The 15,794-nt window shown below is 37.8% G+C and overlaps 1 protein-coding gene across 7 annotated transcripts in view; it reads left to right on the top strand.

Moving 5' to 3' along the window:
• Jak2 (Janus kinase 2) overlaps positions 1–15,794 on the top strand; it is a 61,293-nt gene that overhangs the window by 14,531 nt on the left and 30,968 nt on the right. For 5 of the 7 annotated variants that reach the window (NM_008413.4, NM_001048177.3, XM_006526713.4 and 2 more), the window contains 3 exons: positions 5,018–5,141; positions 8,669–8,786; positions 10,417–10,562. In NM_008413.4, the coding sequence (NP_032439.2) occupies positions 5,018–5,141; positions 8,669–8,786; positions 10,417–10,562 (388 nt within the window). Of the gene's footprint in view, positions 1–5,017; positions 5,142–8,668; positions 8,787–10,416; positions 10,563–14,212; positions 14,570–15,794 lie in introns of those variants that run through there. The other 2 variants (XM_017318068.2, XM_006526714.4) reach the window with 2 other exon arrangements.

Raw genomic sequence — 15,794 nt, forward strand, 5'->3', positions numbered from 1 at the left:
GCAAAGTTTTTTTTATATGTTAGTAATATCTAGTTGATTTGTCCTGCTCAGGTTTTGTCTTTATTGAGAATAGTATGTTGAATTCTCCAATAAGTATTGTTGAATTGTCTATTTTTCCCCTTTACATCTGAGTTTTTGGTTCATAGTGTGTTGATAATTGTTCTGTCTTTGGTTGTTAATTTTTTTTGTTAGTTTTTTTGAAACGGGGTTTTTCTGTGTAGCCCTGGCTGTCCTGGAACTCACTCTGTAGACCAGGCTGGCCTCAAACTCAGAAATCTGTCTGCCTCTGCCTCCCAAGTGCTGGGATTAAAGGCGTGCACCACCACTGCCCGGCTTGGTTGTTAATTTTTAACCTTGTTAATTTTACATCGTTAATTTTTCACTTTAAATCTTATTTTCTTATATTAGTATAACCATGCTGGCTTTTGTTTTGTTATTTTTGTAGAATTTTTTCTATCTTTCTCCTCCTTTCAACAACCTATTTGCATCTTCATATTTTAATTGAGTCTCTTAAGGACATCATGTAGTTAAGCCATGTATTTTTGTCCATATAAGGAATCTCTAATTTTAATGGAATAGCTGTATGAATTTGCATTTGAAATAGTGATAGCGAATATTAATTCCTAGTATTTAATTCTTTACTATATACTGTATCTTTCTTTTTAAATTAATTTTTTTTCTTATTCACTTTACATCCAGCTCACTGCCTGCCTCCTAATCACCCCTCCCACAATCCTTCCTCCATCCCCCCACTTCTCCTCTGAGCAGGTGGGACCCCCCCACCCCCAGGTATCTTCCACCCTTTGGGGCCAGCAATCCTTTCTCCTATTCTTCCATAAGAATCCGCCAGCTGCATTCACTGTTTGGCTGTGGGTGTCTGCATCTGTCTGAGTCAGCTACTGGGCAGAGCCTCTCAGAGGACAGCCGTGCTAGGCTCCTGTCTGCAAGCATTACAGAGTATCATTAATAGTTTCAGGGATTGGTGCTTGCTCATGGGGTGAGTCTCTAGTTGGACCAGTTATTGGTTGGCCATTCCCTCAGTCTCTGTTTCCCTCCCCTATCCCTGCAATTCTTTAGCCTTTTTTGTGTTTAATTTTTTGGTGGTATATGTCTTAGTTAGGGTTTCATTGTTGTGAAGAGACACTGTGACCATGGCAACTCTAAAAAAGGAAACCATTTAACTGGGCTGGCTTAAAGTTTCAGAGGTCTAGTCTATTATCATCATGGTAGGAAGCATGGCATTGTGCAGGCAGACCTGGTGCTGGAAGGGCCAAGGGTTCCACTGTATCACTGGGTGTGGCTTGAGCATATATGAGACCTCAAAGTCCACCTCCACAGGACACAGTTCTTCTAACAAGGTTACACCTACTCCAGTAAGGCCACACCTCCTAATAGTGCCACTCCCTATGAGCCAAGCATCTGAACATGTGAGTGTATGGGACTATTCCTACTCACACCATCACAGTATATAATTTGAGTCTCACTTTTGACGTATTTTTAGTTTTATTCGAAGTTCTAAAGGTTAGAGTTAACCCTGTACATGTATTATTTTCTTTAGAAGTACTGACAGAGTCTACCTAAGCCAGTGGCTTTATTCCTGTTGTTTGCTGAACTCGATAACACTCCCACTGTCGCAGGCTTTCTTCTTCTGAAGCTTATGTGCTGCTTTGTCACTATGTTATGGCTCCTCACACAGGAGGAAGTGCCAGGTGGACGTGTTTAAATATTTTATACACACAAGGTCCTCAAATTAGATACTGCTTTTTCCAAAGCTACCCTAGTTTGTCTTTCTAACGAAATTGTAACAACTGTAGTTCACAGGACAGCTCACTAGTAGGAATCTTGCTGTTTTTGCTGAAATGAATGGCTTAAAGTGCTGTTGTGTTCGATTCGTTTGCACTTCCTTCAACACTCGGTATTGCATGCCTGTTGTGTGGATTTGCTTTACAAGAAATAATATTTCATTCTGTAGCATTAGTAACTCTTAATCTTCATTTTTTTAATTATAAAATACTTCAGTTAATATTTTATATAAGTATAAAGTACAAACCAGGGTACCTAGGATTTAAATTTTATCATTTTGCCATTTTGATTTCTATAGTGTTATTTTGATATATTACATTAATAGAATTTACTAATTTTCTAATTTAGCTCTCTCTGCAATTCTTTGATAAATGAACAATGGACTTTGTTGTTTTTTTTTTTTTTTTAAGAAACATTTATGGATTGGGTTTGTTAGTACTTAGTTTAAGATTCTTATATTTTGATAAATAGAAATTTGTGTTAAAACAAAATGTCTTTTGTGTTTTGGTTATGCTTTCATGTAACTTCTGAACCTGGTTATTTTCATTCGTTCCGGATTTTCCTTTTATTCTCTTCAACCTTTATTTTCCATTTAAAAAAATGTAGGTAGATTCTATGTCTTATGTAATGTAGTTTTATTTAGTTTTTTATTTCAAAATATTTTTTAAAGTTATATTTTTCTGAAAATTGTCTATCTTTTTAAATATATTGGTGCAATGCTCTTCTAGCACTTTGTCTTTTAATTTGCTTTTAATTCAGCTTGCATCTATTTTTATTCCTTGTTAGATATGACAATGACTGTTAATTTTGTTAATTATTAAAAAAAATCAACATCATCGATTAGTTTTGTTTACTCTGCACTATTAACTTTCACTTTTAAAACTCTTTGTGTGGGCTGGAGAGATGGCTCAGTGGTTAAGAGCACTGACTATTCTTCCAGACATCTTGAGTTCAATTCTCAGCAGCCATACGGTTGCTCACAACCATCTGTAAAGGGATCTGATGCCCTCTTCTGGTGTGTCTGAAGACAGCTACAGTGTGCTCATATACATACAATAATAAAAAGTCTTAAAACTCTTTGCGTGTGTCTATGTGTGTGTGCACTTGTGCACACACACATACAGACATACGGATATGCACATGTATGCAGATGCCTGCAAAGGCCAGAAGAAGGTATCACATTCTCTTAGAGCTGGAGTTACAAGCTGTTGTGGACAGCTTGAAATGGGGACTAACAATTGTACTCTAGTCCTCTGAAAGAACAATGAGTGTCCCTACTGCTGAGCGCTCTCCAGACTCTTCCTCTAACTTTACTGTTTTCTTCTTTTGGCTTTCTGCCATTGTTCTTTTGTTTTCTGATGTACTGATACCCAGGTGATTCTGTTATTGTCTGATGTAAATGGGTTACTACATATAATTTTTCCTATGAGTACATTTAAATTTCATTAATAATTTTTCCTTTGACATGAGATATTTATAAATACTTGCAGTTGAATTTGTCGCAGATCTTTCTTTGACCTATGAGGCATATTGAAGTATTTGTAAATACATAAGGAATAAAGGGTACCTTTAAAAAGCTGCTACTGAATAACATTTATAATTTATAAATTACTACAAACCTACAGAGAGTTGAATTGAGTTTCAAATTATAATTTAAATCCTATCAGTTTATCCCATTTATGTATAAAGTGGAAATAAATGAATATATTGTTATAATAAAAATATTCTCATGAAATATAGGCTTCAATATAGGATTTATTTTTATGTACTCAATTCTGATTTAATTGAAATGCTAGAAAAGGTGGTGTGTGAAGACTTGTTTTGAGTCCCAGGGGATTATTTGGTGCGTTCATGTACATATATGGATGTGTGTGGATGGTTTAAAATATACTTGAAAAATAATATATACTATTATATTGCTATGTTCTATGTACTTTTTTAGACCATTGCCCTTCAACCTTTACAAATATCTTTTATATTTATTTTATGTGTGTGACTGTTTTGCCTGCATGTATGTATGTGTATCACATGCATGCCTGGTGCTCAAGGAGATCAGAAGAGGGCATTGGATTCCTTGGAACTAGAGTGAAAGATAGTTGTAAGCTGCTGTGTAGGTGTGTACATGTGCATGCCTGAGGAGGCCAGAGTCATCAGTCAGTTCCTGCCTGATAGATAGAGTTAGAGGTGGCTGTGAGCTGCACAGGGTGGATGCTGTCAGCTGTCTTAGGTCCTTTGCAAGCGCACTATGAATCTTAACTGACGAGCTAGCTCTGCAGCCCTCCTTTAACATTTTATGTGTTTCTTAACATATCTGCCCCCTAGTGTTTTTTCTTTCTCTCGTACTTGAAATTGAACCTGACAGCTCACACCCCCCAGACATGCACTCCACACTGAGCTCTGTCCTTACTTCTGCGAAGTGCCTGAAAAAGATGCTGATGCGGTGCTACACTCTTGTAATCCTAGCAGTTGAGACACGGAGGCTGCCCTGTCAGAGCTTAATGTCAGCTTCATTTGCATAAGGGGTTTGAGGTCAGCTTGGACTACATAAGACCCTATTACAAAAAGGGGAAAGGATGGAAAAAGTATTTGGGGGCAGAGAGATAGCTCAGTTGTCATTTAACCTGTAAGGGGCTAGTGAGATGGCTCAGTGGGCCTTTACATTTTTTTTTTAAATGGTGCATCAAATATAATTATTAGTATAGTGTGTAAAATTTCTCATTTTAATATGAAAAGTTTTCATTCTTATAAAAGTATCCAGTGGCTTGTTATTATCTCAGTGATTTGATAATTAGTATCAATTAAAATATACACATGTATACTTGTGCATACTCATACAAGATAGTTTTTCCCTCAGGGTTTAAGAGTTACTTGGAAACTCTCTTTAGAAGACAGTTAAAAGCTGGATAAACTGTACTTTTATCTTCATGTAAGAATGCCAGTATTATTTTTTACAATATATAGAGAGGAGTATTTGATTAAAACTTAGTTTTAGGGAGTGTTTTCCCACGGTATTTCACCTGCGACTGGAGTTTCTGCTGACTGTTAGAGCTGTCACCAGGGCTCCCAGATTGTGTTATGTAAATGTTCTGCCCTTTGCATCTGCAGTCAGTTCCTTATGACTCACCGGCTAGGTATCACGTCACGCAGATTGTGCATGTTATGTAAATGCTCTGCTAGCTAGCTATAATCAGTCCCTTTTATGCTTCCTTTCTAGGTATTACGCCTGTGTATCATAATATGTTTGCGTTAATGAGTGAAACCGAAAGGATCTGGTACCCACCCAATCATGTCTTCCACATAGACGAGTCAACCAGGCATGACATACTCTACAGGATAAGGTACTTCCTGACGCCAAGTGACTCGCGTATTAGCAAAAGATAAAGCCAGAGAAACTGTTGGCTCTGTAAGGTGATAGCTACGATGTTTTGTTCTGTTGGGATGCCACTTCATGACTTTTGATTATAATTAAGAATTTTAAAAAAAGAACAGGTGAAAATAGCCTGCAATCAGTCCTTAGTGTCTGGAATATTGCCAGTTTCCCAGGAGATGTGATGTGTGTGCAATAAAAAGCAATCTTAACAATTTTTTTTTTACAAATAAAATTTTAAAGTTGAAAGTTTTTGTTTATAAGTTAATGTATTTAGCTATATATGGCAATGTGAAAAATATTAATATTCAGAAAATAAAAATCCAGATTTTTTTTCTGTATAAAGGAATAGCAAATAATTTTGGTTTTACAGATAGCTGTAAATTTCCAAGCACTTACATGTTATTTAATTTTCTTATGACTTAATGAAACATTCAGAATTCCCTGTAATATATAAAGAATCTGATGTGACGTATTACTCATAGTTGTTCATGCTCTTACCGCTTGGAAAAGTTTGAACTCAGACCTAGCTTTCTTCATAAACTGCCTTCTCACCAGCTTGCTTTTACCTCATTGTAGAGATAATATGTGTAGTATTTACTGTCATTATTTGATGGTCTGTCTTATTGATTTTTATTTGTTGAGACAGGTACAACAGACTTCCTCTGACCTCACTGACTAGCGGGGACTGACCTTGAACCTGCCTCTTAACCCCCAGTCATTCTGAGATCACAGGCGTGGCCACCACACCCAGTTGGTTTTGCTGAAATCAAACCCAGGGTGTTAAATGTGCTAGGCAGAGTGGTGACATTATTAGTACTTAATGCGTTCTTAGTAAATTTTCATATTTCATTACTTATTTTCTTCTCCTTGGTCTGTATAAAATATGTAGATGCATGTGTTTGGGTTTTCTGCTTTTAAGGTAAAACAATGTTAGTAAAAGAGTTCAGGGTCTAAGTGGTGAACATAGGAAAGGCAGGGGAATGAGCTGGAGGAATGGCTTGGAGGTTTAAAAGCCCTGGCTACCCTTTCTAGAGGACCCAGGTTCCATTCCTAGTACCTACATGGCAGCTCACAAATGTTCCAGGGGGGGTCTAATGCCCTCTTCTGGCCTAAACACAAAATACATATGCATATTTATTTTAGAAGAAAACAAAAGTAATGGCCTTTTTACATAAAGTAGCCAGTTGTAACAAAATAATGAAGCTTTCATAAAATAATTTTATAGCTTTAACTATTTGGGGATAATCTAAATAAGTAAAAAATAAGAAACAATGTGGGTGTGGGTGTCAGAGTTTGCCTTTTTTTTTTTTTTTTTTTTTTTTTTTTTTTTTTTTTTTTTGAGACAGGGTTTTTCTGTATAGCCCTGGCTGTCCTGGAACTCACTTTGTAGACCAGGCTGGCCTCGAACTCAGAAATTCGCCTGCCTCTGCCTCCCGAGTGCTAGGATTAAAGGCGTGTGCCACCACCGCCCAGCTCAGAGTTTCCTTTTTAGCATTATAATAAACATGACCAAAAGCAACCTGGGGTAGGAAAGGGTTTATTTCATCCTACAGTTTACAATCCATCCTGAAGGGAAGATGGAGCAGAAACTCAAAGGAGGAACTCCTAGAGTCAGGAACTGATGTAGAGACCATGAAGAAACCAGCTTACCTCTCCTGTCTTGCTCAGATAACTTTTTATTTTATTTTTTATTATTTTTTCTTTCTTTACTATATGTAAGTACACTGTAGCTGTCTTCAGTCACTCCAGAAGAGGGCATCAGATTTTGTTAGGGATGGTTGTGAGCCACCATGTGGTTGCTGGGATTTGAACTCAGGACCTTCGGAAGAGCAGTTGGCGCTCTTAACCACTGAGCCATCTCACCAGCCCCAGATAAAATTTTAATACAACCTAGACTCACCTATCCAAAGGTGGTAGCATACACAGTGGGCTAGACCCTTCCATATTGATCACTAATCAGAAATTACTTGACTACAGACCAGTCTTACGGAGGCAATTTATAATTGACATTTCCATTCACAACATAATGGTAGCTTGTGTCAATTGGAAAAAAAAAACAAAATCTTAACCAGAACAATGAATAAATTAGAGACCTACTTGGAAAATGAAAATATAACTAAGTATCCATGGTACATTGAGCCTTTTTGGATATCAGATTTCATGTATGTTCAAGGCGAAGGACTTGAGTAAAAACTTCTCCAAAGAAATGTTTGGCATGCAAATAGCTAATAGGCATTTGAAAAGATACCCAACATCATTAGTCCTGTGAGAGGCATAAATCAGATGTGCTAGAGGTTAACAACCAATCCACTAGGATGGCAAAAGTAGACAGGCAACAATGTTGAAAATTATTTGTACTAATTAGAATGCTCACACACTGTCAGTGAGAATAGGAAATGGTAATGGCACTTTTGGAAAAGATTGGCCATTTCTCCCAAAGATAAATACAGTGTTGCCAACATGAATCTACAAAAACATTCTTCACAGAGTGTTATTCACGTTAGCATAAGAACAGAAACAACTCATCATTTAAAGTAATGAATGAATGAATAAGATATGCACATCATACAGTCCTGTGCTAATTCATTAGGAATAAAGTACATGCCACAGTGTTGATAAAACTTGCAGTGTACTAACTAAATGTGATCACATAAAAAGACAACATACCACAGCCATTCTTTTGAGTATAAAGTGAGTAGAATAGAACTTGTGAAGGTTGTAGCTTGTAGCTAGAGGTTAACAGGGTGACTTGAGTTTGATTGCTAATACCTATGGAGACAGAATAAAAATGTGAAATCAAATTGTGGTGATATTGGTACCACATTGAATACTACAGACCACACAGCACTTTAACGTGCAGACTGTATGTAGATAAATTACATCTCAAAGCTTTTAGTTTCAAAAGTGAGTGTACTTAATTTTTCTTTGAACGGTACATTTTAGTGTTCATTTTCTTAAAAGGAGGAATTATTTGTGTGCACAGTAGATTTCACTTTTCGATGCCTTACTAGTGTTGCTGGACTTAAGATCTTTGCTGACTTTTATATCTACCTCACTTCAGTTTCCCTTGATTGCTTCTCTTCTCCATCCTATTACTTATTACTCCAAGGTGGGCTGTGTGCTTTGAGTTTAGAGTTACTTACGTTCCACCTGCTGCTGCTCTTGCTTGATGCTGTGTTTGTTTGTTGTTTATGGAAACAAAGTATTATTCTAGGTAGCCCAGGATAGTCTCAAACTCAGCTTCTCTTGCTCCAGCTCCCTGGGTTTTGGGGTTACAGATGTGCTCCAGGATGCTACACTCTGTTTCTTGTGTTTTCTGCTGACATTATAATCATGTTATCATGCACAAAGCCTTTTGTTTCACAACCTGCATTCAGCACTGCTCTCTGTGTTTTATAGCACAGCCCTGGTAACTTTTAGTGTGCTGAGGGTGGCTGAACTTAGTGCTCTGTGCTTGAACTCTGGAGGCTGATAGACTGTCTCGTTGTCTTACAGGTTCTACTTCCCTCATTGGTACTGTAGTGGCAGCAGCAGAACCTACAGATACGGAGTGTCCCGTGGGGCTGAAGCTCCTCTGCTTGATGACTTTGTCATGTCTTACCTTTTTGCTCAGGTATAATTATAATATAGTTAACATTAATCCTCTTTATGTGTGTATTAAACCAGAAATTTCTTCCTATTTAGTATGCATCTTAAGTAGAGTAACTTTCACGTGGGAAAATGCAGCTCTCCCTGAGGCACCAGGTATGAAGAGATAAGGGGGTAGTCTGTGTGATAATCGGTTTCCATCTCATGATTTACAGATGTATTTTATAACGATTCCATGAATTGACCCTTCCAAAGTCACTTTTTTTTTCTTTTAAAATCTAAGTCATTTTAAGGATTTTTTTTTTAAGGTAGCATAAATTTAACAGCAGAATTCATGTGGCCATTGGGTGGTAAAATTCTATAGAGTTTTTAATAAATAAATTTTGGATACTTTCGTGTTTACATGGTAGGCAGTAAAATGTAACAAGATTCCTCTACAACAAACAGAGTGAGCTGTGATAGTTGGTAGGCCCCTCAAGGGAGGCTGGCCACGTTTGATGCTTAGAGTGGGAGCTGTGTTCAGCTATTTGTCCACTAGTACTATAATGATACACTTCTGTAGTGTTATTTGAACACCTCGTAATGCATTCTTTTCTATTATCTTTAACTTAACAGTAATTGAAATATTTTCTTTTTAAACTATTTTGTTTTCATGGGCTACTACTTTTAACTGTCCTATCAGGGAAAAAAACATGGTGAGACAAATTTATTGAAAAATGAAACAAAAAAACCCAAAAATGAAACAAAGTGAAAAACAAAACAAAAACTTCTATTGCATCATTATGAGTGTCTAGCCATACAAGAATACTTTCTGCCTGGTCCCAGGCAAGCTACCCCTGCCAGTCTTTCTGAGGTGCCTGTGCTCTCTCTTTGCCTCATTCCTTCTATGTCTTTGCTCTGCTTTGCACCTGTCCCAATGCCTTCATCATTAAAGAAAATTAGGTTTCAAATTTTGCGTGAAACCTTTTAATTATGCCAATTGTATACGATTTCAACACTCTCTAGGTTCCTAAAGTGTCTGCTGCGTGGTACTTCACGTTCTATTAGCTGACATAGTAGTGATCTGCTTCTGTGTTTAGCTTCCAAGAAAACAAGTCTGGTCTTTCTGATGGATTAAGACCACCTTCTATGTTTCTTTATAGACCACACAAACTCTAGTACAATGCCTTCAATATGAAGTCCGTGTACATTTGATTAATTAACATTTATTTTGGTTTAGGCATTTTTAAAATGATTTTAAGATAAAGCTTTACGGCTGGGCAGTGGTGGTGCATTCCTTTAATCCCAGCAGTTCGGAGGCAGAGGCAAGTGGATCTCTGTGAGTTCTAGCCTGTGTAGCTAGCCTGGTCTACAGAGCAAGTTTGAGGACAGTCAGGACTACACAGAGAAACCCTGTCTGGAAAAACAAACAAAACAAAAAAAAGAAAAAAGAAAGAAAAGAGAAAGAAAGATAGGCTATGAACCCAATTTAAATCAGTTTCTATTTGTATATGAACCTTGGTTAATTCTTTGTGGTATAATTCTTTGTGGTATAATGATAAAAGCAGAACTTGGTTTATTACTTTTAAATGCGTATTTTAGGAGCTAACTTATAGCATATAACATAAATGTGATAGTAAAACCTGAGCCATGGCCTTATCGTTTCTGTTTTTCAGTGGCGGCATGATTTTGTTCACGGATGGATAAAAGTACCTGTGACTCATGAAACTCAGGAAGAGTGTCTTGGGATGGCGGTGTTAGACATGATGAGAATAGCTAAGGAGAAAGACCAGACTCCACTGGCTGTCTATAACTCTGTCAGGTAATTTCCTCTCACAAAGCATTACATACTTTGTATCGTTTGCTTGTATTTCCTGTGTTTGCTCACACATTTGATTTTATAATAAAAATGGAGGGGTTATGGAGATGGCCCAGTGGGTGAAGTACTTACTGCACTGTGGTTCATATCCCTGAACCACATAAATACCGGGATGACACTGTACACCTGTAACTGTAGGTGGGTAGGTCAAGGCAGACAGCTCTCAGGGTGTGGCTGACCACCGTTCGACACAGTCAACACAGTGAGACGGGTCCAGGCTCCGTAAGAGACTGCCTCATAAAATAAGGTCGAGGGGGCTAGAGAGGTGCTTGCTACACCGGCTTGCTGGCCTGAGTTTGATCCGTGAAGCCCACAGGAAGGTAGAAGGAGAGCACTGACCTAAGAGATTTATCTCTGACCTCCAGGCAAGTGCTGTGGCAGTGTGCCCCCAAACATGTCATGGGCATACCCACAATAATATAAAGTAAAACTTTAAAATAGGGTCTGTACTGGGGGAGCACTGGCTGACTTCCCAGGCTTGGGGATTCTCCGCACCCACATAGTAGCTCGGTCAATTGGAACCCCAGTCCAATTAGGTGGGAAGTGATAAAGACACCACCTTGACTCTGACCCCCTTGAGGTTGCATAGCACATACACCAGCATGTACATGCGTGCTCCCCACATAGACCGCTCAGAAACTAAAACAGTTAGGGGCAAACTTTCCTACTACAGCGCATACTCTGGAAGAGATTGAGTTTTCAGGCTCTATAACATCACAGGTGTTCATTATTTGCTTTATGTGTTCTGAAAAGACTCAGTAAGTTCAGAATAATGGAAAAATACTTTAAGGCATAGTATTTCATGCCTAGTTCTTATATTGTGCACATGATCTGAAGCGATAGTTTTCAAGTCATGGTTCATAACTTAGGCATATTAGACTTCTATCTGGCAAATGACCCAGAAGATTTGAATATATAATTATTTTCTTGATTCTTTTAACCCTCTCATGGAATGAGGCTATAAACCTGTATACAAGCTTTTTTTAAAAAATCACCTTTCTGCCTTTTATTAGTGTTTCTTAACTGTACAAAGTAATGGTTTCCTTTTATTTTCGTACATGAATATCCACCTCACCACTGTCCAAATAATCCCCATTCTATTAGTGGAAATTTTGGAATTTTGGTGTCTTTAAAAAACAGAATATGATAAGAATATTTTTATTTTAATCCCCATCAAAGGATATGGGGATGCTTCAGATTGTCCACAGCAGTTAACTAAGATTCGCCTCATGCTCTGGAAGAGGTGTGATTTTGCCACCTGCAGATAGTTTCTGCAATTGCGTGATGTTTGGAATTCTGGGGACTTTTTAGAAGGTGTATAAGAATGTGTATTAGAGGGCCCTAAGAAGCGGGGTGAGTTGTTGGTTGGTAGTTGGTTTATTGTTGGCTGTGATTCGTTAAGTACTCATGTGCAGAGAAGAAAAAGAAATTAGATAAAGATATCTAATTGATGGTGGAGATCAAACTTGAACCAAGGAACTGGACATCCTTAGTCAGCAGGAAGTAGGGTAACGATAACATCGCCACCTTCCCAACCCCTGACTTCATTCAGGTTCTTTCCTCTCTCCCCTCTCTCTTTCCTTTCTCTCTTATCTAGTGGTAGGGCACTGAAAGGGTGGAAAAAAGAACGCCCAAGTAGCACAGAACAGGTACAATTCTACTTTGTGGTTTTTTTCAGAAACTCTGGACTCCACCTATGAGAGGAAATATTTAGTAGTTTTTTGTTTCTTTTACTTTAAAAATTGATAATTATTAACTAGTCATAAGGGTTTTTGTATACATGCAACTGACATATCACAATGTATACATAATTAAAACCATTAAACTTTTTAAGTACATTCACAACATTGTATAAAGAGGGTTACACACAATCTTCAAAACATTTCTTTCTTCCTAAAAGAAACCCCATGTACATTTGTGTTTCAGCCCTAGTCTTCCTTTCCCCAGACTCTGGCAACCATTCATCTATCTCTGTCTTTCTGGATTTGCTTATTTTGGTCTTTTTATATAAATCGAACCATACATGGAGTGGCATTTTCCTGAGTCTGACTTCTTCTGATGTTTTCTCTAAGTTTTTAAAGTTTTTTCATTATCAATGCAAGTGTATGACAGTGTGGGTTTGTGCATGTCATGTGGAGGTCAGAGGACAGCTCTCAGGGATCATTTCTCTTCCTTCATTGTGAGCGCTGGTGATGTAACTCAGGTGTGGCTTGCTTTTACTGAGACCTCTTGCCAACCTTAGCACAGTGTTCTTCAGGTTCAAAGGTACAATAGCCTATATCAGCTATTTCATTCTTTTTATTGACAACCAGTTCCATTTTATGTTATGTTTTTGAGGCAAGGTTTTCTGCATAGCTGTGACTAACATAGAATGCTGTGTAAGCCAGGGTGGTCGAGTGCACAGCGGTGGGCCTGCCTTTGACACACTTGAGGTAGGATTAAAGGCATGTGCCACTGTGCCCTGCATGTTATTTCTCTCTTTGAGTCCTCGTAGGGGTAGCGGTGTCTAAGTGTGGGTTGGGTTTCATTTTCCCAGTGACTGCTGCTGATTAGTAGCTTTTAAAAAGCTTATTGACCAAATGCATATCTTCTTTGAAGATTGTTCATTTAAATTCTTGGTCATTTTTAAAGTGAGTAATTTATATTCACTTTAAATTTATTTAAATAAATAAATGCATTTATATTGTGTTTAATTTTTTTTATATTCTAGATACAAGATAAGTAAATCTCTAGATATAAGTTACCACATTTAAAGAACTTAAAATGCTTTTTCATAATTTGTGAATTATTATCTTTTAAATTTCTTGATTGAATTATTTGTGGAACTCAAGTGAGGAGATGTAAAATTAGAGGTGAAATGAATAAAGTGTTAGCTGATCACAAACTAGGCCATGGTAGTGCCTCCTCCAGGACATGTGGTGGTTGGGTTACTATGAGAAAAATGAGCGAGCGAGCGAGAGAGAGAGAGAGAGAGAGAGAGAGAGAGATTGATTGATTGATTTAGAGAGAAAGTCAAAGGCTGTAAGGAAAGATAAAACAAAAGGTCAACGAGGTTTCCAGGGCTTGCAGAAATGGGTGAATTGTGCTATGTCTCATTTATTCCTACTTAGCATGGGTAAACTGACTTGCCTGTGACGGGTGTGGGTTTAGAGCATAGTGATCGGGGATGGAGAAAAGCAAGCGAGAGAGAGAGAACCTAGAGAAAAAGACAGTGGATAAGATGGTCCACATCGAGTCTTGAGGAATTACACAGTATTTACTCACAAAGCACAAATCCCACTAATCCAAAATGGAGATGGAAAAGGAATGCACAAGGAGATGCAGAGACTTTCAAGGAGAGAGAGATACTGGTGTTGAATGCTGCTGAAAGTGTCTAAGGAAAACAGAAGGCACGTTTAGTAAGGAGAGAGGCTTTCCTGACAGTAGCAGGAACCCTTCCCTTCCCTCTGTACTCTGTAGCTGCTGGGAACATGAATCAAGGCAAGCTTAAATTTAATATGGGAAGGACGTTAGTATTTAAACATGTGGGTAGAAGAGAGATAATACATAGAATAAGGTTGAGAGGCTCTCTCTCTAGGCGCTCTCTCTCTCTCTCTCTCTCTCTCTCTCTGTGTTATAGGAAGGGAGAGGTATGAGTGGGTGATACATGTGAAAGAATTAGCTTTTATCTGTCAGGTTTATACCTCATTTATTGCATTGTTGGGAAGGAGAAGACAATGAGCATGGATGTGTATAGATTTGTTAGCAGAAATCTTAAAGAATTCCCAGTTAGAGGACCTCTCACCCCAGCAGGCATACACAGTCTGCATGAAGCCATAAAAGCATTTGTTGAGAAAGAACACGAGGAAGACTATGGCTGAGGTTTGAAACAGAAGACCATTTGGTTTAGAATAGCTGTGGAACAGAGAAGTGGAGTAAAACAGTATGCTTGATGGAGCTATTGGAAACTGGTAATTATCAACCTAGAACATAACCCAGCTGTCCTCTAATGTAGCTTTCGTTAGCAATTGTGGCTACTTGACCTCACAGCTTTGAGAGCCACAAGAGGCCTTGTGGGAAGTAGGAAAGGTATAAGCTATGAAGCTTTGGTAATAATACCAGACAATTCCAAAAAATAGGGAAAAATTCTGATTTTTAAAATCTTTGCTTATATTTATGGTATATCTATAATATTGTTATGTCCTGATGTCACTGAATGTAGATTGAGGAGCTCTGGCCGTGCCTCACCACTCACATTTGAAGGCATAGACATTGGTAAACCCACATGGAAGTTTAAAAATAATTAAATTATGACTTTTGACTGTCTATTGACTACATATTTAATGACATTTGATTATAAAATACATAACTGGAATTTTAGTGACTTTTTAGCAGTCAGCTAAGAGTCTTTTAAAATGATGAGTACTTCATCTAGGACAGGCCTTGAATTTCATTGGTGGAAAATAAATAGGCCCAGAATGGTGTAGGTGATGCTGTGAAGTGGCGCCCACAATATTCTCAGAACAGAGGCTGGAACCCCTATTTCACCTCTGGAATAAATACTGGACCACTTTCCTCTCATAAGAGCTAGCCAGTTGCCGGGCGGTGGTGGCGCACGCCTTTAATCCCAGCACTTGGGAGGCAGAGACAGGCGGATTTCTGAGTTCGAGGCCAGCATGGTCTACAGAGTGAGTTCCAGGACAGCCAGGGCTATACAGAGAAACTCTGTCTCAAAAAAACAAAAAAACAAAAACAAACACACAAAACAAAACAAAAAAAGAACTAGCCCGTTGAGAGATGGATGTTCGGAGTAAAAGTTAGCATGCAGATTTAATGTAGATGTGCTTTAGAAACACAGCTAGGTTCTAGAGGCCATTGTACATAGAAATAAATATACAGAAGAATTGCAAAATTTTTAAAAGGAATTGTTTTGATCAGAATGAAATTATTAGGACTTATTGAAGCTAAGCTCACAAAATAATACAAACAATAAAGTGTGTTTATATAGCAAGCAGTAGTGTCCAGCCATGGATGTTTGCAGAATTCAGAAAAAATTTGGAGTATAGCATTATAGGAAATATTTGTAGCACAGAGAAATAAATGCCCAAACTTATAAATCATTTCAGGCATATAAGATAATTAGAGAAAACAAGATTTTAGAGACTTTATTATTATCTAGACAGTACTCATTTCACT

Source organism: Mus musculus, chromosome 19 (genome assembly GCF_000001635.26).
Source record: "Mus musculus strain C57BL/6J chromosome 19, GRCm38.p6 C57BL/6J".
Classification (NCBI taxonomy): Eukaryota; Metazoa; Chordata; class Mammalia; order Rodentia; family Muridae; genus Mus; species Mus musculus.